The 26377-nt window shown below is 33.9% G+C and overlaps 1 protein-coding gene and 1 non-coding gene across 3 annotated transcripts; one reads left to right on the forward strand and one right to left on the reverse strand.

The window, feature by feature from the left end:
- Positions 1-6839: 6839 nt before the first annotated feature.
- On the reverse strand, positions 6840-8870 carry LOC107956761 (DNA-directed RNA polymerases I and III subunit RPAC2). Of its 2 annotated transcripts, XR_005916265.1 has the most exons (3): positions 8705-8870; positions 8009-8624; positions 6840-7076 (listed from the first exon to the last, which is right to left on the reverse strand). XR_005916265.1 is itself a non-coding variant. In XM_016892295.2 (2 exons), the coding sequence occupies exons 1-2, from the start codon at positions 8790-8792 to the stop codon at positions 8449-8451; spliced, it is 264 nt and encodes an 87-aa protein (XP_016747784.1). In that variant the 5' UTR covers positions 8793-8870; the 3' UTR covers positions 8203-8448. The 2 variants fall into 2 exon arrangements, 1 of the variants encoding a protein (XP_016747784.1); XM_016892295.2 differs by lacking the exon at positions 6840-7076 and having other exon boundaries at positions 8203-8624.
- Positions 8871-25128: 16258 nt separating this feature from the next.
- On the forward strand, positions 25129-25234 carry LOC121219687 (small nucleolar RNA R71). The gene has a single exon (XR_005916578.1). It is a non-coding gene; the product is annotated as a small nucleolar RNA R71 (small nucleolar RNA).
- Positions 25235-26377: the final 1143 nt, after the last annotated feature.

A 26377-nucleotide genomic window follows, 5' to 3' on the forward strand; every position in this document is an offset into this window, starting at 1 on the left:
TTTAAATTTTGTTGAACTTAAGCTCAAGAGCAAAGGGGAACTAGATCCGATAAAGGGAAGGAAAAAGTAATTGAATAGCCGTTGAAGTCGTTCGATGACATTTGAGGTAAGTCTTCGAGTAATGACCCTACTTGAATTATATTGAAATGAATAGTCATACTATGACGGATAGTCGAATGTGCTTAGAGACTATGTTATAAAGCCAATTGAAATCATGCTCTTTGTGTGTGGCTACTGAGCCGAAATTTGAAAGGCTTAATAAATGTTTTGTGTTTGAGCCTTAGTAACGAAGAAATGATATGGATGTGTTATGATTATTGATATATGTGTGCATGAGCATTGGAATATATCCGGGCTAAGACCCGAAGGCAATTATGCGAGTTGATATATCCGGGCTAAGACCCGAAGGCAATTATGCGAGTTGATATATCCGGGCTAAGACCCGAAGGCAATTATGCGAGTTGATATATCCGGGCTAAGACCCGAAGGCAATTATGCGAGTTGATATATCCAGGCTATGACCCGAAGGCAATTATGCGAGATGATATATCCGGGTTAAGACCCGAAGGCAAATGTGTTTGCGGCTGTATTCGGTTAAATACCGAAGAAACTTGGGTTTGAATGTGAGCGTTTTGTGCTGTAACTAATTCAATAAATATGCTCGACCAACCCGAACGATAAGGTATGTTTGCATGTGCATTGGAAAAGTCGATTCGTTTTAAATAGTATTCGTGCGATCGGCTAACGAATTTTCGGCTTTTAGAAAGGTTGATACCTTGTGTATATATGTTGATGAAGTGTGAAGTAAGTATGATTATGAGAATGTGTGTTAATAAAGTGACTCAGTTAGCTATGTGAATGTAATACTGTAGTCAAAGCCGATTTCATTACTTGAGACTTACTAAGCTTAAAATGCTTACCCGGTTGCTTTGGCTCTCTGTTTTATAGATTTTGTTCGTTAGCTATCGGATTCGGGATCAGCGAAGTCGAAGTCATCTACACTATCAAAGCTCTTTTGGTACTCTTTTAGTTGAACTCTGGATATGGCATGTATAGGACTACCCCCTGTTGTTTAAGTTCTTTTTGTGATGTATGTGTGTAAAGCCATGCGAAAATGGCTCGTAGAAGTGGAGTATGGCATTAGACCATTTGTGTTTATGTATGTATATATGGTTTCACGATGTGACTATGGTTTGAAATGGAAGTGTTGGGCTAATGATCAGCCATTGGAATGGCTAAATATGATCACATGTGGACCTATGTATGGCAAAACCCTAGTTGGTCCATGGTAACCACAAAATAGGTAAAGTTTACCTTGAAAACAGATGCTGACAGCAACAGTGGTGTAGATTTGAAAAATCACAAAAATTCGTAGGAGTGGAATTAAATAGTGAATAAATTATGTAATCGAACCTTGATGAACCTACTTTCATATGGAAGTAACGAAACAATCATATGAACAGTACAGTAAGAGATATTCCGGTTCTTGTGGAACGGGGCCAAAACAGTTTCTGGATTCCCTGTTCCGCCTTTGGAAATTCACTATAAATTGACCAGAGATAATTAGGGGTCATACCATATATGCATAGATTTCTCTCTGAGTCTAGTTTCCATAGAAACAAACGGCATCAGTATTGAAGCTCTGTGCAGTGAGATATCCAAGTCGTAATGGGAAGAGGTCAGTGTAGTCGACCCCTGTAACATGGGAGACTTTGACTAATAAACTGTACTAATTGGCCCGACCAAAAATTCTAGAAAAAAATACATAGGTGGGGACGTGAGTCTAGTTTCAGGGAAAAATCACAAAACTGATTTTCGAGTTGTGAAACTCAAGATATGATTTTTGAAGCGACTAGTACTCAGACTGGGCAGTGTCTGGAAAAATTTTTAAAAGTCTGTCAACACCTCGTATTCGACTCCGGTGACGGTCCCGGGTTCGGGGTGTTACACGAAAAACAAAGAACCCTCAAACGTAAACACAAAATTCTCTGAATGTGTTATGAGTTCTTATCTAATGGGTGTCTCTTTCAATTCTAAGATTGTAAAGGAGCCTATTTATAGGCTAAATTAGTAAGTCAAATAAACTATACTAATAAATGCTAAATATATTATACTAATAAATACTAAATCTTCTAGAAAGAAAATATATTTTTGTTTAACTTGACTTGCAAGCAATCTCTTAGAATTTGGTTCACACAATTCTAACACAATTAAAATTTACACCTTTTTCGATTAGTCTTTTTTAATTAACTAATTAAACAATAAAATTTCTAAATCGAACCTTCACATACCAAAAATAGTAACTCCATAAATATTTAATAAAAGTATTTACGAATTCAATTTTCAAAATCAAGGTCCTGATATCTTATTTTTCAAAACCACTTGACTTTCGAGACAACCATTTATACTAGCCATTTATTCAATTAACTAAAATTTCATCAAAATAAATATATTATAAATTATAATTGACTCATATAATTTAAATACTAATTGTTTTGGATTTACTCGCCGGATTTGTGGTCCCAAAACCACTATTTTCAACACCACTAAAATCAAGCTATTACATAAAATAATTTAATTATACATGTATATGTATTCAAATGTTATGATCTTGTTATATGAAATACTAACTTATTGGTTGTTTTGGGGAGTTGTATACGAATGAGTAAGGATGCTAAGAATATGTCAAGTTGTGTTTTTTAGTTCAAATACTTCAATTGTTATATGTCAAGTTAATTTTCATATGAACTTACTAAGCTCCACTAAAGCTTACTTTGTCTCATTTTCCTGTTTCTTGTAGTTATCGTTTTGCAGAACTCAGTGATCGGATCAACTTGAATATCGCACTATCTAGCCTCTATTTTGGTAGACTTTTAATCGTTTATTTTGGTTGTGTGGAATGTAATAGGGGTTTAATTGTATCTAAATGTTTTGTAAAAGAAAAGTGTAATTTGTGATGTATATAATATGTATGTTAGATAGCCTTTTGATATGTTTGGTTATGATTTGAAATGTTGATTTTGAATATGGTTGTTAACCTTTTGAAAAATGAGATATTTATATGAATGGTTGGCATGATTTAGTTATGTTATGAATTGATTAAATAGGTGAGATTTTGTTGGAGTATATGGCATGATAGTTTGAAGCTTGAATTGCATGTTAAACACGGGTATGGTTTAATTCTAGTTTTGGTAAGAAATGGAGTTAAAATTTTGGTTTTGATTTGGATTTTAAAGCTTGACATGTTAATTAGTTTTGGTATCAAACTTGGAAGTTATATGGACTTGGCATTTTTGGTCATCTTGGATGATTGAAAGTTGTGTTTTGCTTGTATAATGGGAGTATGAGTGGTTGCCTCTTACCTTAGCATGAATTAAACTGAAATTTGGTGTTGTTTCATGTTTGTGATGATGTCTTATGACATATTGGTTAGAACTAGGAACATAATATGTTTTAGTAAGCTTTTGGTGTATCTTGAATAGGTCTATTGAATGTTTAATGGCATGGTTATGGCATAGGTAAACAATTGATTGTGTAACTTGATGTATAAGACAAATTTTGACACACACGGGCTAACACACGACCATGTGTCACAAATGGGTATGTGACACTAACATGTGCTCTATATGGTCAGGGTGGTTTTGGGTAAACATGGTCTCAATCTATTACACAGCTTAGTGACATGGCCTCATCTTGTCACACGGCTATGTGACCCTACTTTACACTTTTGCCTAATCTATTCTACAATGTTTTAAATGAGTCTCTGTTTGTTTTGAAATTGAATTTAGAGCTTTTGTAAGCTTGAATTAAGTTCAAATATGTATGCAAGACATATGACATAATTTTTTTGATGAGTTGATGATTTAAAATTGTTTTGAATAAAATACTTGAACTAAATTGCATGCTCTAGCTTTGTTATTTACTGTATCATTCTGTAACTTGATTCTAACAACGGAGACGGGTGAGGGGTGTCACAATATTAATAAAGAAATTAAGAATCGTGTAAAATATTTATTTTGTGGATGTTTCATGTAATAATGATATCGTAAAATAAATAAGACTTTAAAAGTGAAAACATAGAGGAAATTAAAGAATCGGGCATAACTGATAAATTTGTGTCATATACTTATCTTGTGATATAAAGTATAATCATGATGTTAATTAAAGAATACTGTTAAAAAGAATAAATCATATAAAAGCCATGGTAAACTAGGTAGAAATCGTGGGATATAATTGGCATGCCATAGGAAACCTAGCACACTCGTGTAATTAGCATTTCGATGCTCGTGACTTGATTATTAGCACTTATGTGCTTCTGTTTCAAGCACTTCTATAACACCTCTTACTTGAGCCCGAACCTAAACTCGAGCAACAGATGCTACATTTAAATATTGAGTCACTTCCATTCTAAATTCACTAATTATGTTTCATTTCAATTTATAAAAGCTTATTTAATACAAACTACTTTAATTTCCAATAAGTCAATTACATTCCCATATTTCATAAGCTATACTTGACTTTTAGGTTCCCACTTCTTTATAATTCATGTCAATTTACGTATTGTTATTTCATTAATTTTCCTCCTCCTCAACATTCCACGCCCAATAATATATATAAAAGAATCATTTAATTTAAGTATAGCATTCATATACAAAATCTATTTAATATAGATTAAAATCAAACATTATATTTCTTTCACAAATAAAACACAAATATGATAAGATTACTAAGACTCTTACCTTTCTTCTTGAATTCCATCTTCAAATCAAACTATTCACACTTGTATTTATTTTATGATTTTCATATTTTAGCATACTTTTATTTCATTTACAAATTTAGTCTATAAGTCTTAAAACTTAACAACTTCAACCAGTGTAGTCCAAAATCAAATTTCATTTGAAATTTCCGAAACTAGACATACCATCCTTAATATAAAAGTTATGATCAAAATTTTATGTCAAGCCAATTAATTCAGTTTTTTCTTCAAATCCTCCGCTGTTCTACTGATAGGGAGCTCTGACCCTTTTCCATAGAAAAATATTTTTTCTTTCAGTAAAACATTTATATAATATTTCTACTCATTTATCTTTAAATTAGACTCTTTAAGCTTTTTGGAAATATAAATTTCATCTTCTCATTATTTTTGTACAAATTTTAATGAGTTCTCAAAATTAGAAACAAGGAGTCCAAAATTAATCTAACTTTGTCTCACTTAACTTTATTTATCTCATAATATATAATTCCATTATTTACAAAATTTATTATATACAAAAGCAGACTCAATATGCTTCAATATCATGTTTGGTTCAACATCTAAATCAATTTCTCTAATTTTTGGTGAATTTTCAAATTTGAAACATTGTTATTATTTTTTTTCCAAACAACTTTCATATTCATGAAAGAATTTGTTTTGTCAATTTCTACAATTAAGTATTAATCATTGACACTATAGTACATGATTTTTATAACATAGCAATACACTTAACTTATCACATAATTCACTTTATTCTTTTGAAAAATAATCAGGATTCTTTTTAGTACTTATCTCTTTTTAGCTAGAATTTTCACTTCCTTAGCTTCACCACTTTCTTTTGTCATCTTTGTCATCTCCTTTTTTTTTCTCTACAACGTTCTTCATCACTTACTCTTCTTTCTCTTCAGTAACATATTAAGAACACAACTTTATATGAGAAACTCTACTTCAACATCATTTTCATGCTTCTTCAACAATATCAAGCTTTAAAACATAATGAAATCTTTATCTTCTTACCTTCTCCTATTGATTTCAAGCCTTAGCTTGATTTTCTCTGTCCTTCAATTTCAGTTCTTTTAAATCAAAGGTGATATTCATACTCACCATAGTCTTCTTATCATTTTTTTCCACTTGGAGGCTATTGAAATTCCTTTGATTTCTAGGTGAAAATGGTGAATTTTGATAGAAAAGACTAAATTGAATAAAACTCAGGGCACGTTTGGTTCGCTGTATTGGATTAGAGGTGTAATGAAATAGAGGTGTAATAGCAAATCAACTGTTTGGTTGAATGTAATGGAATAGAGGCGTAATAGTAATCTTGTGTTTAATTGAATGGAATAAAGGTGTAATAGCATAATGGAAAAAACTAAAATGACTAGAATACCCTTAGCATAAATTTATTTTGGTAAATGATTATTGTTATTGTTATTTAAATTTTAATAAGATTATTATTATCAATAATAAATAATTTAATCATATTTAAACATAATTATTATTAAATATATTAAATATATTATAATTAAAATATATAATTTAATAAAATTCTTAATAATCAATATTCTTATATGAATTTATATACTCATTTCCTTTTATATATTAATATACCACATTAACCGGTTTATATTTATATCAGTGGCACAAAAAATTTGGGAGAAGATTTTTGAGGATTGCTTTTGTTTGCAAATAACAACATTCATTCTGTAGGGAAAAAATTATGAATGAGCCTGCTTATTAATTACCTTTTTTATTTTGTACTGAAGTAGTTGCCACTGGTTCAAAAGTCGATATATATGTAATATTATTAAAATAATATTTTTATTTTAATTATTTAAAAATATTTTTAATTAATGCGATGTATATGAATATACACATTTAATTAGTTTTATTTTTAATAAAATTTTTCTAATTTATTCATTCAATTTTAATCACCTTACAATTTATTCATTGTATTATATCTACTGATCCAATTTTAATATATTGAATATTTGTTTTTTAATCAAGTTCTTTACTTGATTATATCTAATGTTCCAATTTTAAAAAAATTCGATTAAAATTTTTGAACTACATCAACTTAAGAAATTCGATCCCAAATTCAAATTAAATATACCAATAAAAATCAACTTACTACATCACCACTTGCAAAATATAACTCTCCAAACATTACTATGGAGTAAACAAAAAAAAAACAGAACATATATATGTCTTACAATTTTTCTTTAGTTTAGAAGGTTTGATAAGTTACCAAACCTCTTGAATTGCAACTACAGCTTCAGCTTGCCAACGATTTATGTCTGGAGCAAATCGGTAGCTAACAGTCCAATACCTACAAAATTCCACATAGAACATCAATTTACTGGAACAATAGTGGTCAGAATAATAATATATGACTTATGTAACTATTCACAAGTAATGGTACTATGACTTGAGAACAATTCAGGGACAACATGAAACTGAAAAAAGATCATCAATACAAACTACTACAGCAGCAATAAAATTATTATTGCAATTCCACCCAAAGTATATGGACGACATCCCATTGCCTCAGCACTAACATAGCACATTATTTTTCTTAATTGAACAATTGGGCAATAAACTGATTTAAACAACAAAGTTGAGTTAGTAAAGGAAGATATGGCAGCTATTAAAAAAACATATCTTACATCTAGATCATAGTTTTTAAAACAATCTTCACATAGTGCCCTATCATATGTCCTCTTTGTTTTATTTATTTTCCACATTAGCATGTTGCATCAAAGCTGGACATTGACAACAAATATGCCCCTCACTATAATCACTAAGGAGGAAATATTTATATTGGTAGACAGTGTCATACCGGTTGGAAAACTACTGGTTTTTTGTTGAGTTAGGAGCTCTGTCAATGGAAGAAACAAATGTATAATGATTTGGTACCGGAAGAGACAACCGAAGCAATGAGCCCAATGAAGTTAAACACAATTTCAAATAACTTCAGAGGTTTCTAGCAAGCAGTGAAAGATTTTATAGGTTCTGGAAAAGAAATGCAAACCGAAACTCAATCATTCGGTTAGTTGATTATGTGGTTCTGTTTTGGTTTTAGAAGTGTTCAAACCACCGTGAGGCAATCTTAATGTAGAAGACATGAAATATTATAGTTTGTGCGGAAATGTGCATAAGAATATTGTGTATTGTTGTTGTATTTGATTGTGGAGCATATGCACAGTAATCCCAGAATTTGTAATTGATAACTCAAGGAATAGATATGATTTCTGCATTTACCTGTTACAAAATGGTTGAGTTGATGTTTATCGATGCTTAATGCAGGCTAGCAAGCAAGCTGAGGACGCTCCCAAGAAGATAATCAGAGTTCAAAAGCGCTGTTGGAGATCCATACCACATTTGTCGAAGCCAGGAGAAACAACTTCGAACTTGATGAAACCAAACAGAAAATCCCCACAGCCTGAAATAGTGGATGCTAACAACATGCTATTGTATTCTCCCTAACTCATTCCTTAAATATAAATAGGTTTGTGCAAGCAAGGTAAACCGAATAGCTTGCATAGGCAACTCTAGTTTGCAAATCCAATGAAAATAGTTGATGATAAGTGAGATATCAAACGAAAAGCTTTTGATATGATAACAAAAAGAAGTAATTCAGATTGAGCTAATAACCACATGATAGTCTTAAGATGTGGAAGATAGATGGTAGGAAATCATTTTCATTCACTCTCTTCTGAATCATCACCACTACTGTCTTGTGAATCAATTTTCATAGCCTTCACAGCATTTCTTGCTTTAAAATCTTCAACAGCCTTGTCAAAAGTGCACCTCACATGCCTACACATCAACATCAGATTTTGACATGCCTCTTTCAATACCTCTCTTGCTGGATCACCTGCAAATTTTCACATAGAACAACTAAAGGAACTTGAACCCAACCAAAGTACTTGAAAAAGAGTGTTATATTGAGTTTACCAGTGGTTTGAACTCTAATATTAACTCGAGCCTCTGAAGGATGAGGAATACTGTAGCCACAGAATGTAACCATTTGGCTGCACAACATAAAAAGGATAGCTTCCACTTTCAATACAATCACTTAAAACAAAGAAAACCCAGCATGAATCAAAGCCAAAAACAGAGGTGAGTGAATTGACTCTTGATTCAAAGTGAATCTAACAGCTTTAGCTATGGTATGATCCTCATCAGTTAAAGAAAAAGTGGCAGCACTATTATCAGTGAAAGACCCGTGTTCCATTATTTCCTTTAATCCAATTTCTAAATCTCCAAACCAAGAAACAAAACTATTAAAAGGATGAAATTGAATCCAATAATCATTGGGAAAACATATTTTTAAATAAAAAATAAGGTTGTATCTTCCTTACCGGTTCCAATGGACAGAACATAGTTTCACCGATGGAGAGGAACGGAAAACGTGAGAAGGAGGCTGCTTTCTGATCGGTGTTCGAAGTCCAGTTGTGACGCCAAAGAGAGGTAAGACAGAAAGGTAGAAGCTTGAATCGGTGGAGATAGAAAGGTAAGACAGAAAGGTGAGGAGAGTGGAGAAGAAAGGTAGAAGGAAGAAACAGAAGACGGTGGATTTTGGGCAAGACAAAAGCGTGAATCAGGAGGGTAAAACAGGGACCAAAACTCAATTCGGACCTAAACTGAGCACAAGGAAGGGATTGGAAATCGGTGGAATTTGGGGATTAGATCAGCAATGTAATAGACCCGTATTAGGATAATACACCCAACCAAACAATGTATTGAGTGGGGCCCACGATTAGGGGTGTAATGGCTATGCCAATACACCTAACCAAACATGGTGTCAAACTTCACTTTTTCTTCTCATGGTGGACAACAAGTAGTACAATGACGGGAAAATATATTATTTTCATCTTTTCTTCATATTTACTTAACTATTAACCAAATAATAAAATATTCTACGTAACACCCCAAAATTTGGGCCTAGAAGAACTAGGTTTTGAGCAAGGGAACAGTTAGGAACTGCACATAAATACTTAGTTGTGCAAGGAAGTAACATAAATGAATGTCTGCTTCAGTGGTTAAGTGATTTAAGAGTGTTTGGGAGTGTCTAAGAAGTCTTGGGTTCAAGCCTTAACTTATGCAATATTTTTATTTTAAGTGAATAAAATCCTTGGATCTAGATAGTAGGTTCTTAAATTATTGTGGTTAAAATATGACACAAAATAGCTTGTGGTCTAGTGGCAAGATGGCATGTGGTGTAATTGTGAGATTTGAGGTTTAAGTCTTGGGTTGCGTAATGGAGTATTTATTTTACTGCTTGAACTGTGTAGGTAGTGGAGTTGGATTGAAATACTGCTAAATGGAGTTTGAACTTGTCATAGAGAGATTTGGGGAGGTTGTTGTTGTGGAGTGATAATAGTAGAAAATTAAGGGATTTGGGGGTTATCAATTGGGATCTTTATTTTCTTTTTCAGTTCTTTTCCAAAATTTTAGACGTTTCAATTCTCCCAATCCCCTGCCAATTTTCTTTTTGTTGATTTTCCTTTCCCTTTTCCTCTCTTTCGTCTTTAGCACTTTTCGGTTCGATATGGCTCGATTGCTGTTGGTGTTCTTGGTGTGTGTTCTAGTAAGTTTAGTTAACGTGATTGAAATTTAGGTTCTGATAATCATTACTTAAGGGGTTGTCTTGTGTTAGGAGAAGATTAAGTGACTGGAGTTCTTGCCTAACAGAGTCGCTGTGTGTGGAATCGCCAATGTTTAGTCAAAGGTAACGACTTTTGTTGTTGTTAAAGGTTGCTCGTCTCGCTAGGGTTGCGAATAGGTGTTAATTGAGTGACTGATTGGAGTTTTAATTGATCAAATTTAGGTTCTGCTGGTCTCGAGAGTGTTTCTGCATCAAATCACATCAGGTGTGTAACAGCACTCTATAAACGATATCGGTGAAATGCCGAGAAGTGTGTGTAATCACACCTCTTTAACTGGAAATCGGTAAAGAATGAAAAGTCAAAAATAAGGATGTTTGAGGCCACATGAGCGTACGAACGCTCGTGGGGTAATTCGAGCCCATGAAACATGGTGCTTGACTATAGAGGCCGCCATGAGCATTCTCATGGGCTTAGGCCGAAATGGGCCACGTTGGGCCGAAATGGGCTGTGTGGGCCTAATGGGCTTGTGGGCCTACACGGATGAAATCCATGAATTGTGACAAATACTGAATTGGGCTATGTAGATCTCATAGTCATGGCAGAATCTGGGCTAAACGGGCCGCACGAGAGTGTGGGCCCACTTGGGCTAAGTAATGGGCCTTGGGCCCATTTACACTGTTATGACCATTTAGGTTACCTGAGTCGCTCAAGGCGACTACAGACCTTCCGAGAGGTCGAAATCTACACTGAGACTCCAAAATAGGTAAAATGACCAAAATACCCCTGAAGGATAAAATAACTATTTTACCCCTAACAGATGAAAATGACTAAAATACCCCTATAGGGTAAAATGACTGAAATACCCCCATAAGGTAACATGACCGAAATACCCCCGTAAGGTAAAATGATCGAAATACCCCTATAGGGTAAAATGACCGAAATACCCCCATAGGGTAAAATGATCGAAATACCCCTATAGGGTAAAATGATCGAAATACCCCCATAGGGTAAAATGACCGAAATAACCTTATAGGGTAAAATGACTTTTATACCCCTAGGAGATAAAATGACTGTTATGACCTTATGTTATGTATGACTGATTTGTTCTATGATATGTATGACTATGATTGAGCATGACATTTTGCATACATGTATGATATTATGTCACGACATGTTGCATGGGGTTGGGTTGTTATATTTGGAGGAAGTGTACTGTACTGTTAAGGCCGCACGGGTCGCCTAAGACGATTGTGGACCTACTGGTGGCTTTGCCACATATACTGTTACTAGCAACTTTGCTACGATACTGATACTGGTAGCTTTGCTGCGATATTAGTGTATTGGCTGGGTGGGTCGATTTTATCCCCATATGGTGTGTTGGTGGTACGGAGTGGTGTGTTGGTAGGATTGGGATGGGTTACATATTGCATTACACTGTTACTGTATTGGGCTAAGGCCCACACTGTACTATCACTTCATAGAGCTAAGGCCCACACTGTACTGTCACTTCATAGGGCTCAGGCCCAGACTGTTACTGCATGCTGTTTACTGAATGACTGATAGGGGATTACACACTAAGTTTTCGTAAACTCACCCTTTCTTTTATTTACTTACAGGAAATCCTCAACCATAGGAGATTTGGTGTTGTGAGGGACTCGGAGGTGGACACACTACTGCAGCTGTTTATTACTAGATTTTATTTAAATTTAAAGTTTGTGTTGGGTTTGTTCATGTAATAATGGCCTTTTAAGTTTGTTTAAGTTTTTAATTGGGCTTTTGCTTATTTCCTTTAAATTGCTAGTTTAGGGAAGATGAATTTTCAAAATAATAACTGTTTTCAAAGTCACGAACTTTAAACTATTGAAGTTTTCAAATTCTTCTGCATTTTAAAAACAACTATTATAATAGTAGCAGATATTAAGGCAAATGTTTTAATTAGATGATTGTTAAATAATACTAAAGAGGCTTTAAGCTTAGTGATAAAGGGTTGCGCGCGGACCAAGATCGAGTTGCCAAGTCACGAGAAAACTCCTATGAAGGCTCTATACGATCAGATCTGAAACGAAACAATAAGATCAACTTTTAGAATTTCCAGACTTGAAATTAGAACCCTAAAGTAGCAAGAGATGATCAAGAAACGAAACACTTATGAAAAGAGATTTCTTGGAAGCCAAGAACACGGGATAGCAATTAAGATCAGCTCCAATCTGACGAATATGAAAAGGAGGAAACAAATAGCAAGTTAAGTTTAACAAATCAGCAAATCGTTTGAATCCTAATATAGAGAATGGGACGGCAAAAATTCTGGAATTAAAACAGATCTTGTAGTTCAATGTTATGCCGATTTGCTCAAATTAAAACAGCCAATTAATTTTCCCCAAAATTCCAGCAACCAAATCAACTAGATCTGGAAAGAGGAAATCGGTAAGATCAATTGGGAAAAAGTAGGATTTAATCGAATTTGGCTGCCAAGGAAGAGTGCCGATTGGTCTTCTTCAATATTAGAGAGGGCTGGAAATTCAACAAGAAGATTAAATAAGTTAGATAAAGAAATTAGACACAAGCAGAATTAAAGAAAAGAAATTGACAGCAAGCAAATAAAAGATAAGTCCTAAGAAGCCTTGAAATCCTAAAAGATTTCACAACTCCCTTCAAACGGCTCTAATCTCCCCTCCAAAGAATATCAATGGCAAGAAGAAGGCTGAAGATGGCTCCCACAATCAAAATATTGTTAAAACAACTTCTAAAGAAAACTCAAGAGCGAATTCTCAGAGAAAAACTCAAAGAGAATTCTGCACTTAAACAAATCTGAAATTTTCAATATAATTGAGAAGTCACTACAAGGGTGGCCGGCCATGCCTTTAAATAGGCCTTATACTAGTCCTAATCTCATTAGGAAAACTTAAGAATAAACCCTAATTAACAAAAAATAAGAGGGAAATTCGGCCAGGCATTTAAATGGGCTGCTTAGGGCCGAATTTTAACATATAATATTCTTAAAGCTAAAAATTAATTTAAACAATTAAAATGTTTGTAAATTGGGCCCTTTAACAATTTGGCTTGATTTTCAAATAAGTATGGGTGGACTTCTTGATTGGGCTTAGAATCTTCTTATTGGGCCTTGCCTTCAAGAATTTGGGCTTGTGATCCATCCCCTACCGAAATTAGGTCATTGATGCTCGTAACGGAGATCCAATGCGCTTTGGCTACAAGATTTGGTTTATTGGACCAAGATTTCCAAGATTTGAAATCTTGATTTTCTTGATTCTTGAAATCGCTCCAAACAGCAAAATTGGGCCAAGATTCGGTTTCTTGATTTTCTTGAAAACAAGAAAATGAATCTTGATTTTCTCGTTCTTTCGTGTACGCCTCTAAGGCCTTGCTAACAAACTCCTGAATGGTCCCATTTAGTTTGGAAAGCATTTGTCGAGCCTTTGATCTCGTATCACTTAGAAACGATTTTTTTTCCAACGAGACAAATTTGCGAATGACACTTCAATGTGACACGCCAGATTCGACCATAACGTCTAGGCCAGGTTTAGGGTGTTACATTCTACCAATCAACATCCAACACCAAATATTCATTAATTACTATCATGATAATACACCAAATATCCTTGAAATATCACATAATCTGTTAAAATTATAATTTAGTCCTCATATTTCTTCACTTATTCAATTTAGGCCATTCTTATTAATTCATTTTCCACTTTGGTCCATTTAACCTTTAGAATATTTATACTTTTGGTCCTTTAATTTTTTTGAATTTACACTTTAACCCCTCAACTTTTTCTTAATTTTACTTTTTCCAACTTTCTTCGACACTTAATTATCATCTTCTTTACTTAACACTGATAATTCCTATTCTATTTATCATTAAGGATCTATTTCATATTCTTTCCTAATTTGCATAGTTTATGACCGAAGGGGTTTCGGGGATGTTTCAACTTCAATGCTTGTGAATATTAGCACTTGCTTGCTTGTGATATCTTAGCACTTTTATGCTCGTGTTATTCTGAGTATCATTCATGGTTCTTTATTATTTACTCAAGGTATTTATGTATGAAATAGTAAGCAAAGGTCTGAAAAGGATAAAGTTTGAGTCGTGACCAAAGCAAATAAGGTTTGTGCTAAGGAATAATAAACTTTAGTATGTGTCTTGAAATGAAGTGATAATGTGTTCTTGATAATTTGATTATGAATAAGTAAATTGCAAACAATTATGATAACAAAGAATTAGCGTATTAAATAGATATTATAATATATAATTAGATATAGTAGAATTCATCCAAGTACTTACTAAGCTTCTATGAAGCTTAATGCATTACTTTTAATGCGTAGTGTGCAAATAATGTTAGAGGAGAAGAGTTCGATTAAGCTAGGTAGATCACATCTCATCTTCAACAAGGTATTGAATATGAATTATGAAGGTAAATTATAAAATTAGAGTTGCATGTACATAAATATTTTAGTGGTTGAAAACTAATGATTGTAACAACCATTTTTTAGTGGTATCGAAAATGGTGATTTCGGGACCCAAAATCTGACTAGTGAGTTAGTAAATATTATTTATTTAATATTTATAAGTCTATTAGAGTGTTGTATTAAAGTTTGGTTTAGTGATTTTGATGTTTGAATAGTTAATTAGGTAAAAATGACTAAATCATAAAAGTTAATCGGTACGGATTTTTATTAGTTAATAAGTTTGAATAATAAAGGTACATTGGTTATGGGGTAAATATACCATAATTAAATGGTAGTAATGGTTAGTGCTTGATTTTTTTAACTTAATATATGTTATGTTAATAAAATTAAATTAAAAGAACAGTAAATTATAATAAAATAAACTAAAAACATGTCATCTCTTTCATTTGTTCTTTAACCCCACCGAAAACCACCATAGAAGGAAGAAGAAAAGCTTCAAATTATGCTACCCATTCGATATCTTTCTGTTGACTTCGCTGATTGCTTTAGGACTTAGTTATTTTTATGTTTTCTTATGTTTTGTTTCTATATTTATCTGCAAACTAATAATACTTTATAAACACATCTAAAGTTTAAGTATATGAATATAGTCAGATTTGATATTTTCTTAAATTTCAAGTTCATACTTAAGCATTGAATTCTATCAGAGTATTCACCATAAGCAAAAGCATGAAATAATCAAAACTGTCTAACTTATACAGAGTTTGCCAAAGTTGCTGCGAGGTGATAAGGTTGACAAACTGTGCTAAGTGTGATCGGAGTGATTAGCGAACTGCTACTCGTGAACCCTTAATAAATTTTGATATAAGGATATAAGAGAAACCTTGCGAATCGTGTTCAAAGTATCTAAACATGTAAGGGTAGTGTAACACCCCTAACCCATCTTCGTTGCCAGATTAGGGTTACAGAGTATTACCAAGTAAAACGGAACATTCAACTTTACCATAGAAACAATTATACAACATTAATGTTAACATGTAAAAATTAAATCTAATCATGAGAAATATACACTTATAGGCCTTAAACAGAGCCTACGGGGCCCTAAAATTAGTTTGGGAACAATCTGGGATCAAATTGAAACAAAATAGAAAATTTTGGAAAAACATGAAAATTTGGGAAACAGGGGTCACACGGCTGTGTGACATTGCCCAAATAGTGTGGACATTAGAAGTATAGACACACGGCCGTGTCCCAGCCCGTGTGTTTATTGCGTGTAAAATAACTAATGCAATTGTGTAAGTGTACAAGTCATTCAAGTAATAAAGTGATAAGTAAGTATCGTCTCCACAGGGATGGAAAAGTGGTAAGAAATTGAGTATGTTGTTATAACACTGTTAATTATACCAAAATATCATGAAACAATCTCAGAATGAATAAAAAGCTAGAAGAATGAATTACTAAATTTAAATGATAAAGAACAAAGAATTGATATGGCAAATAAAAAGATGTGGCAATTCTCAGAGAATATCAAGAGTATTTCTGTTGTTGAATAAATAGGGTTAGAATTATTCAGGAGAAATACTCGTATCAAGATAACACCAAGGAAAAATATTGTCTAATCTACTGCCCAAAGATTTGCTACTATGACCTGCCTCTTTCGATAGCTCAATCTTAAGCAAAAAATCTAAGTTCATGTACGTCTACAGAACATGGGATTCATAACTGTAGTGAACGTCCTCTCTGTACAACTTGTAACCTCTCTGTACAACTTGTAACATCTATGTCTAGAGTACTACGGATATTATGTTGAGTATTCACTTGCACCAAACGATTCAAGATCCAGTATTCTTAACCTTTTCAGAATTAAAAACACCTAAGAACACGTCATACATTCAACTATGTCTAGAGCTTGCATGCATGTATTTAAAATAAGCATGAATAGAGTGTAACAGTGATATAGACAATTTCAAATCCTAGACATTAAAGATGATAAAACATTCACCCAAACAACTCCAACCTAAAACAGATTTAGTTCATGGGTGGAAAAGTAAACATCAAAATAGAATCATTCATTAACATTTCTCAATTAATTTCGAATCACAGAAAATTCAATTTAGAAAAATAAATGCATAATTGCAGGATGTTCATTCCACACTCTAGCTTCTCTTTTATCTTCCGATTGTGTGTGAAACTAGGATAGATTTCTCTTCCCCTTCCTCACATCTGTATTATGTTCTCTTCTAAACTTTTACCCTTTCTTTCTTTGGAATTCTCCAATGGAGTTCTTCTTTGCGCACACAGAGAGAGAATTGTTGTTACCAATCTCTTTCTCACGCTGATTATCCTCCATTTTTTCTTCTTCTCTCCTTCTTTTATTGGGTAGAACTTTCCCACCTCAGTACACATTTTTCATTCATCTTTTCAGCTTTTTTTTGGTTCATGTTAAGCTGGCTGAAAATGAGGTGGATAGAGTGCTGACTCATCTTCCCAGAATTCCCATGGCAATTCTGTTGGCAATAAATCTTACCAATTGTCATAGAAATGTTTCACTTCCCTTATTTTGTTTTTGCATCCTTTTCATCCTCTTCTTCTACCTGCACCTGTGTTCACACAGAACCACACATTTCCTCCTCAAGTGACAACAGTAATAAATAATGGCCAATTTAGCGCAATCCAAGCTTTGTTATGCAATGTTCTAAAATTATCCTAAAAATGCATATGTATTTACTTAATTTCAAAAAATTAATTCCATTTAGAGGCCTAAAATATAACTCTTTTCAAGAGTTATCACACACCCTAAGCATTAATTATTACTTGTCCTCAAGCAAATAATTTATCAATATGCATGAATGCATAGAATTGCCAAAATAATCAGTCACAAATTATACTGCCAAATCATAATGAGCATACTATGTACCTCTATTCTTAGCAATCTTCTACTGAAACAAAGTAAATGTTCCTAAAAGTAAATGTTTCTAAATATTTTAGTAATTAAAACTACAGCTGATTCTTCTGAATATACCTAGGTTATATCTCTCCTAAACTCAGTTTTTATTTTATTTTATTTATTATTAATTTCCAACACAAAATTTTTCTAGGGAATTCATATATTGTCATATGATTTTTTACTTGAGAACCTCAATAGAGCATACACTAGACTACCATGTATTATATCATGTCACAATTTGAATATAAATCACTCATGAAACAAAAGCTTTTAACTAAAAAGATGGATGGAACAAACAACTACCATCTTAGCAATTTAGCTTCAAGATTCAGTGAAGTGTCCCTAAAATATCTACACTTTTTTTAAACAAACACTTATATTTGAACTCATTTTTCTGGTCAACAATATAATGGAGCAAAACAAAATATTACTGACCTACTTAACAGGTTCAAACATTGGAGTATTCATATTATTTTACCATGATAAAAATTGTACCCTATTACTATATTGAAATTAAGTCAAGAAGTCCTAAATTTATTCAAAGAATGCTACTATAGCCTAATTGAATTTATGTTTCAATTATTCTACTTTTAGAAATTCATTTCAAGAACTGTCATATTCTAAACATGCCTAAACAACTATCACCATATTTTCTAAGTTTACAAAGAAGAGATATTATCCTCATTGAACATCATTGATAACCATATACTCACATAATCAGGTAGTTGAATGGCAATTGAATGTTATGGCAAAAAGACTATATGAACAATTAACAATGTAGTATATATGCACAACACACCCCCAAACCTAAGGGATGCAGTGTCCTTAATGCATGAACATGAAAAAATAAAATGAATAAAAGCTACATAAATGCATGAAACATATAGAAATCAAAATGAATGATCATGAAAATATAAAAATCAAAGCTTGGAGGGGAAGGAAACTACTTCACTTGGGTTGTATGGATTTCCTTGCAGCTCGTTTGTAACATTGCGGCCTGTCCTGGTTATCACTATCAGTGTGAATGATTTTACCAACAGCCTTCTTGAATCCTTTTCTCTTAAGTTGGTTAATAGACACTTATTCCTCATCATCGTCGGTGTTTGACTTTGTGAGTTCATCAATCAGTTGATGAACTGCACGTTCCTAGGCAGTCATAGGGGCCTTGGATTGTGATACAGGTGCAGTAGTCTGAGTGGTATCCATTCTCTCATCATCAGATTCAATGTGGATAGATTTTGTCCTGGCTTTATCTCCTTCTAGTTCTTGGTTGTGCATGGGAGCAGTTCTAGCTTCTTCATCTTCTGTATCAAGATTCAATAACAGTTCCTTAGGAAAAACAAGAAATGGTGGCATTGGGCGTGAGAGGTTCTTTTGCAAGGATTTACAAATACCAACATCACATTGGCAGACATATCCCTAAAAGATGGTCATCTCCTATTGAGCTTTGCCAAAGTCAGTGATAAGCATTTTCTGATGCTTTTTCAACATACACAATTATTGTTTCTAGCCTTCTATAGCTTCAATCATTCGCCACTTAAACTCAATGTGAGAAGTCGATGGGATAGCAGAAGTAGACATAGGGGGAGAAGATAGAGATGTGCCAGTTTGCCTTGGAATTTCCTCGCTAGCCAGTTTTTATGCAATGAGCTTAGTAATATCCTTTGTTCAATAGGTGGTCTTCATTTGATGACAGGGGAACCTTGACTCTTTGGCATAGTATAGTAATTAGTGAGGGGAAAATTAAAGTACTAGCATTCTTTTGGGCACTACGATGAATCTCACAAAGGATAATGTTGCCAATATTAATCTTTCAACCCACCATTATGAAGTGAAGAAGCAATAATTGGTCCTTAGAGATTGTAGCATTATGTGTAGAAGGAATTAGACGAGTTCTCAAGAAATGGTACCAAATCTTGCATTGAGGCTTCAATGAGACTTTTTCGATGGTGTAACAGTCATTTCTTGATATTAAACATTATGTATGTTCCAAACAAACATCAGTGAGAACCTGGGCTAAGCACTTTGGGGACATTGTCTTCACAAAGTTAGCATGCTCGTCAGGACCTTCAAATAGCCCATATTGGGCATTGATGGAGTCCTTATGAAGTAAAACTGATGCGCTACGCCCATATATAAATATGTTGTCAGGAGAAGTAATGTAGGCATAAAACTCTTTCACTACTTTTGGGAAGACATCATCAAGATGAAGATAGAAGATCCCCCACCTATGCTTTTCGAAAACTGATGATATGGCTTCTGTATACCCCATGAAAGTATCATCCTGAAAAAGGAATCCTTTTTCATACAGAATGGTCGTTTGGTACTATTTTTGTGGTATTTTTCTTCCACAAGTTTACTGAAGAAGGTGTATGGAGAGGCAGAGGTTGAAGCAGAAGCTATTTGGGAAGCCATTGAAGAGAAAATAGAAAGCTAGAAAATGAAAAATGCTAGATTTTAATGCGGTTATGAATGAAATAGAGAGTAAAAGCAAAAAATGAAGCGGAATGAAAATGTGGGAAGAAACTGAATCGGCTAGGTTAAAACATGAGAGAGAAGTAATTGTGACATGTGTGATAAGACGGGCCTTAATTGTAGGTTGACAAGGCAAACAATTGACATTTAACGGGAAAAGAAAATGGAATTAGCATAAATTTATGTGAATTAAAAGGATTTGGGCCAATGGCTTTAGTTTGTATGTGTTTTGGTCCAAGGGAAAACCTGTAACAAGAGAAAATAAACAGTTAAATAAATTTATTAGGTAACAAATAAGAAAAAGAAAAAATAAAATAAATAAAGAAAATTTCTACGAAATAACAATTATTAAGTATTTCGAAGAGAAATAAATTTTTTTTCGCGCATTATAGGAGCTCCAAAATAATGTTTCAGGCGTTGACCATTGACTTTGAAAATGGATCCTATTTTTCCATCTTTAACATCGATAGCTCCATGAAGGTATATACACTCGACTTTGAATGGTCCAGACCATCTCGAGTTTAATTTGTCAGGAAATAGTTGAAGTCTGGAATTGAAGAGTAAGACTTGTTGTCCAGGTATAAATTACCCTGGCAAAATTTTCTTGTCATGCCAGCGCTTTTTCTTTTCTTTGTACAGTCTCGTATTCTCATAAGCTTGAGCTTGAAATTCATCCATCTCATTAAGCTCCAATAATCAATGATTGGTAGTAATACCCTAGTCCATGTTTACTTTCTTGATTGCCCAAAATGCTTTGTGTTCTAGCTCAACTAGGAAATGACATGGTTTTCCATAGACAAGCTTGAAAGGTGACATTCCCAACGGTGTCTTGGAAGCTGTGCGATAAGCCCACAAGGCTTCATCCAACCTCGCTGAACAATCCTTGCATTTGAGATTGACAACTTTCCTTGCATTTGAGATTGACAACTTTCTCTAGAATTTGCTTGATTTCTCTATTGAAAATTTCAACTTGTCCATTTGTCTGTGGGTGGTATGCCGTGGAAATTTTATGTTTAACCCCATATTTGTTCAGAGCGTTGGCAACTAATATGTAATCAAAATGTGAACCTTCATCACTAATTAAGGCATGAGGGGTACCAAACCTGGCAAAAATATTTGTGTGCAGGAATCTCAAAACTAATTTGGCATTATTTGTAGGTAAAACCATAGCTTTAACCCATTTAGAGGTATAATCCACCGTGACAAGAATGTAGATTTTTCCCCAGGATGGTGGAAATGGACCCATGAAATCAATTCCCCATACATCAAATAATTCCACCTCTAAAATATTTTGCAGCGTCATTTCGTGTCTCTTTGATAAGTTACCAGTTCTTTGAAAGTGATCACATCTTTGACAGAATTCATGAGCATTTTTAAACATGGTGGACCAATAGAAACCAGATTGTAGAACCTTTGTAGCAGTTTGCATGCTTCCAAAATGTCTGTCATAAGGTGCAGAATGACATTGATACATGATACTTTGAATTTCATCATCTGGAATACATCTCCGAATTACTTGATCTACACACTGCTTAAATAGGAATGGCTCGTCCTAGTAATATTGCTTGACATCATGAAGAAATTTCCTTTGTCCTTGATGATTGAGCGTAGGTGGTAGCAGCCCACTGACTAGAAAATTAAAATATCAGCATACCATGGCAATGTCATAGCCAACGATAATAGCTTATCAGGGAATTCGTCTTTAATCATTTGACTATCACCATAAGTATTTCCTGCTTCCAGTCCTGACAAGTGATCTGCCACTTAATTTTTAGTGCCTTTCCTATCTTTGGTTTCCAAATCAAATTCTTGCAGCAATAATATCTATCTAATGAGTATGGGTTTGGCCTTTTTTTGTCTCCAAGTATTTTATGGCAGAATGGTTTGTACAAACTGTGACTTTGGTGCCCACTAAATAAGCTCTGAATTTTTCAAATAAAAACACCACTGCTAACAATTCTTTCCCCGTGGTGGTGTAGTTGAGTTGTGAATCTATCAGCGTGCGACTGGAAAAATATATAGCATGAAACATCTTGGCTTTTCTTTGCCCTAGTAGTGCTCTGACAGCAAAGTCACTTGCATAACACAGCAGCAAAGTCACTTGCATAACACAATAGTTCGAATGGTAGAGTCTAGTCTGGTGTAGTGACTATAGGTGCTATAATTAATTGCTCCTTTAACTCTCCGAACGCTTTTGAGCATAACTCGTTAAAATGAAATGGTCTATTTTGCTCCAAAAATTGATAGAGAGTTTTGGATATCTTAGAAAAATCTTTGATGAAACAGCGATAAAATCCAGCATGACCCAGGAAGCTTCTAATTCCTTTCATTGAAGTAGGTGGTGGAAAATTTTCAATAACTTCTATTTTTACTTTGTCGACGATAATTCCTTGCTGTGAAATCTTGTGGCCCAAAATAATGCCTTCACAAACCATGAAGTGGCATTTTTCCCAATTCAGCACCAGATTTATTTCTTGACATTGGCAAAGTATTAACTCCAAATTTTTTAATCAATCTTCAAAAGTGTTTCCAAACACCGAGAAATCATCCATGACTACTACAAGGAACTTCTCCACCATGTTGGAAAATATTGCCATCATGCAACGCTGGAAGGTTGCTGGGGCATTACATAACCCAAATGGCATTCTTCTGAAAGCAAATGTTCCATAAAGACGAGCGAATGTAGTCTTTTTCTTCATCAGTAGGAGATATAGCAATTTGATTGTACCCCGAGTATCCATCTAAAAAATAGTAGAAGGCTTTCCTTGCTAGTCTGTCCAGCATCTGGTCTATAAAAGGTAGAGGGAAATGGTCATTCTTCGTTGCTTTGTTAAGTTTTCGATAATCCATACAAACTCTCCAACCTGTGATGGTACATATGGGAATGAGTTCGTTGTTATCATTGCTGACTACGGTGACCCTTCCTTTCTTGGGTATACACTTAACAGGGCTCACCCAAGAACTATCAGAAATCGAGTATACAATTCCATCATCCAACCATTTGATAATCTCCTTTTTAACTACTTCTTTCATTATAGGATTCAATCTCCTTTGTTGTTCAATAGATTTTCCATGGTAATCTTCAAGTTTTATTTTGTGCATGCAAATTGCTGGTCTAATTCCTTTGATATTCACAATTGAACGTCCTAATGCTTTCTTGGATTTTTTTAAAACCTTTAATAATTGAATCTTCTATTGACGAGCGAAGAGGGTTAAAAGATCAATTTAATAAGTCTAATGATTCAAAACTCCTCCTAAATCCATTTCTAGATTGTTGAATTTCTATCAGTTCTCTATATTCTTCAGTCAATTCTGTTTTAGTTAATTCAACAGAGTCTGCATCAGAATTGTGGTGCATATGTCTTGTAAATTCTTCCTAAATTAAAACATCAACAAACTCAATAGCATGCATTCTTGATATGGGTCTGCACAATTTAAAGCATCAAAACACATTAAATGTCAACTATTGATAAATAATTTTCACGGTTAACTCACCTTTTTGTACATCAATCAATGTTCTATCAATTTCTATGAAAGTTTGTCCAAGTATTATAGGTACCTGTATATCTTCTTCACATTCCAGAATAATAAAATCTACTAGAAAGATGAACTTGTCAACTCTTACCAGTACATCTTCAATTTTACCTTCTAGATGGACATATGATCTATCAGCTAATTGTAGTGTAACTGTAGTAGGCCTTGCCTTTCCTATCCCAAGTTTCCTAAAAACAGACATATGTATTAGATTGATACTTTCACCTAAATCGCATAATGATTTACCTACATAATGGTTTCCAATCAAGCAAGGTATAGTGAAACTCCATGGATCTTTTAATTTTGGTGGCAATCTATTCTTCAGCATTGCTGTGCACCCTTCAGTAAGTGCAACGGTTTTGAACTCCTCTAACCTTTTACTATTGGATAGGATATCTTTCATGAATTTCACATAGTTAGGCATTTGTTCTAATGCTTCCATTACTATGGCATTTTTATTGGCTTTACAAGATGAATATGCTTCTATATACTCCCTTTTTTTTATTTGTTCCACTACTGACTTGGAAGTTTTGCTTTCGAGAACTTTCAAACTTTCCTCCTCAATAAAGGCATCAGTCACAACTCTTAGCAGCTTAGTGCCACTCCGAAGTGTTATGGCCTTACGTTGTTCCTTTCCTTGAGATCGAGAACTTTCTGTGTCACTAGACAATGCTCCTTATTGTCTAGAACTTAATGCAATGGCAATTTGTCCCACTTGATTTTCCAGAGCTCTTACGGAAGCTGCCTAGCTCTGAATAATTGCATCATTCTTAGCCATATACTCCTTTAATAGAGCTTCCATAATTGATGTTGAAGATGGAGATCTTTGTTGCACATTTTCCCATGACATTGGTTGACTGTATCTAGGTGGTACACCAACCACATTCTATCGATTAACATTGCTGGCATTTCCCATTCCCTTATTACTCCAATTGAAAGTTGGATGTTGTTTCCACCTTAGATGGTATGTTTTAAAGTAGGGATTGTTCTCGCTACGATTAAAATTCCCCATGAAATACGTAGAGGCGCGATTGGATGGGTATTCATAAAAAACATGATCTTCTCTATAGTATACGCATGCTAGTTCTACAACCTTCATCTCCTACACTGTAGAGGGTCTTTTTAGAGTTTTAATCATATTTTTTAAAGATGATACCCGAGAAATTAACGATGTAATCACATCAAGTTCCATTGTTCCAACAACTCTTCTACCAATTTTAATTCTGGTAGTGGGGTACTAATAATCATTGTTTGTTATTCTTTCCAGAATTTCATATGCTTCATTGTAGGATTTGTCAAGCAACGTTCCATTAGTAGATGTATCCACCACCATTAATGTATGAGCATTTAATCCATTGCAGAACATTTCCATCTAAGTCCAATGCTAAAAACCATGTATCAGGCATTTTCTAATTAGTTCCTTAAAACATTCCCAAGCTTCATATAATGTCTCATCTCTAGATTGCTTCAACGATGTAATGTCGTTCTAAGCTTGGCATTCATGTTGGGAGGATTGTACCTAAGCAAAAATCTCTGTTATAGTTTATTTTAAGATGCCTTCGTACCTGATGGTAACGCATTCAACCATGGTCTGGCACGATCTCGCTATGAATAAGGGAACAATTTTAATCTAAGGGCATCTTCAAGAACACCCTGCTGCCTAAATGAGTCACAGACTTCAAGAAAAAGTCTCAAGTGCAATCTTGGATCTTTAGTAGGTAGACAACTAAACTGCCTTACCATCTGCAGCATCTGAAACATTACTGGTTTTAATTCAAAGTGTTGAGCTTGAATATGTGGCCTAACAATTCCTGAATTTAGATTATCAAAAATAGGCACTTCATGTTCTCTGATGGGTCTACCTCTATCATTTGTAATTCGAGGAATATCAACATTCCTTTCATTCAGGAGTACCTGATCTTCTGTAATTAGATCATTTATAATCATCTCCATTTCTCTTAACTCTTTTCTTCTTCGCCTTAAGGTTATTTCAATTTCAAGATCAAAACAATATTTTGTGTCCTCTTGAATATTTCTTCTCATGCACTAATACAAACTTGAAAAATCAAAAAAAATTCTAATTAATTGCTCTAACAAAAATAAAAAGAATAATAACAAATCAACTTTTCACCAATGTTCCTAATCCCCAACAGCGGCACCAAAAACTTGATGCCTGTGAAATAACTAATGCAATTGTGCAAGTGTACTCGTCATTCAATTAATAAAGTGATAAGTAAGTATCGTCTCCACAGAGATCGAGAATTGGTAAGAAATTGAGTATGTTATTATAATATTGTTAATTATACCAAAATATCATGAAATAATCTCAGAGTGAATAAGAAACTAGAATAATGAATTACTAAATTTAAATGATAAAGAACAAAGAACTGATATGGTAAAGAAAATGATGTGGCAATTCATAAAGAATATCAAGAGTATTTCTGTTGTTGAATGAATAGGGTTAGAGTTATTCAGGAGAAATGTTCGTATCAAGATAATGCCATGGCAAAATATTGTCTAATCTATTATCAAGATAATGCATGCTATTGCCCAGAGATTCGCCACTATGATCTTAAGCAAAAAACCTAAGTTTATGTACGTCTACAGAACTTTGGATTGATAACTACAATGAACGTC

The sequence above is a fragment of the Gossypium hirsutum genome, chromosome D07 (assembly GCF_007990345.1).
Source record: "Gossypium hirsutum isolate 1008001.06 chromosome D07, Gossypium_hirsutum_v2.1, whole genome shotgun sequence".
Taxonomy (NCBI): Eukaryota; Viridiplantae; Streptophyta; class Magnoliopsida; order Malvales; family Malvaceae; genus Gossypium; species Gossypium hirsutum.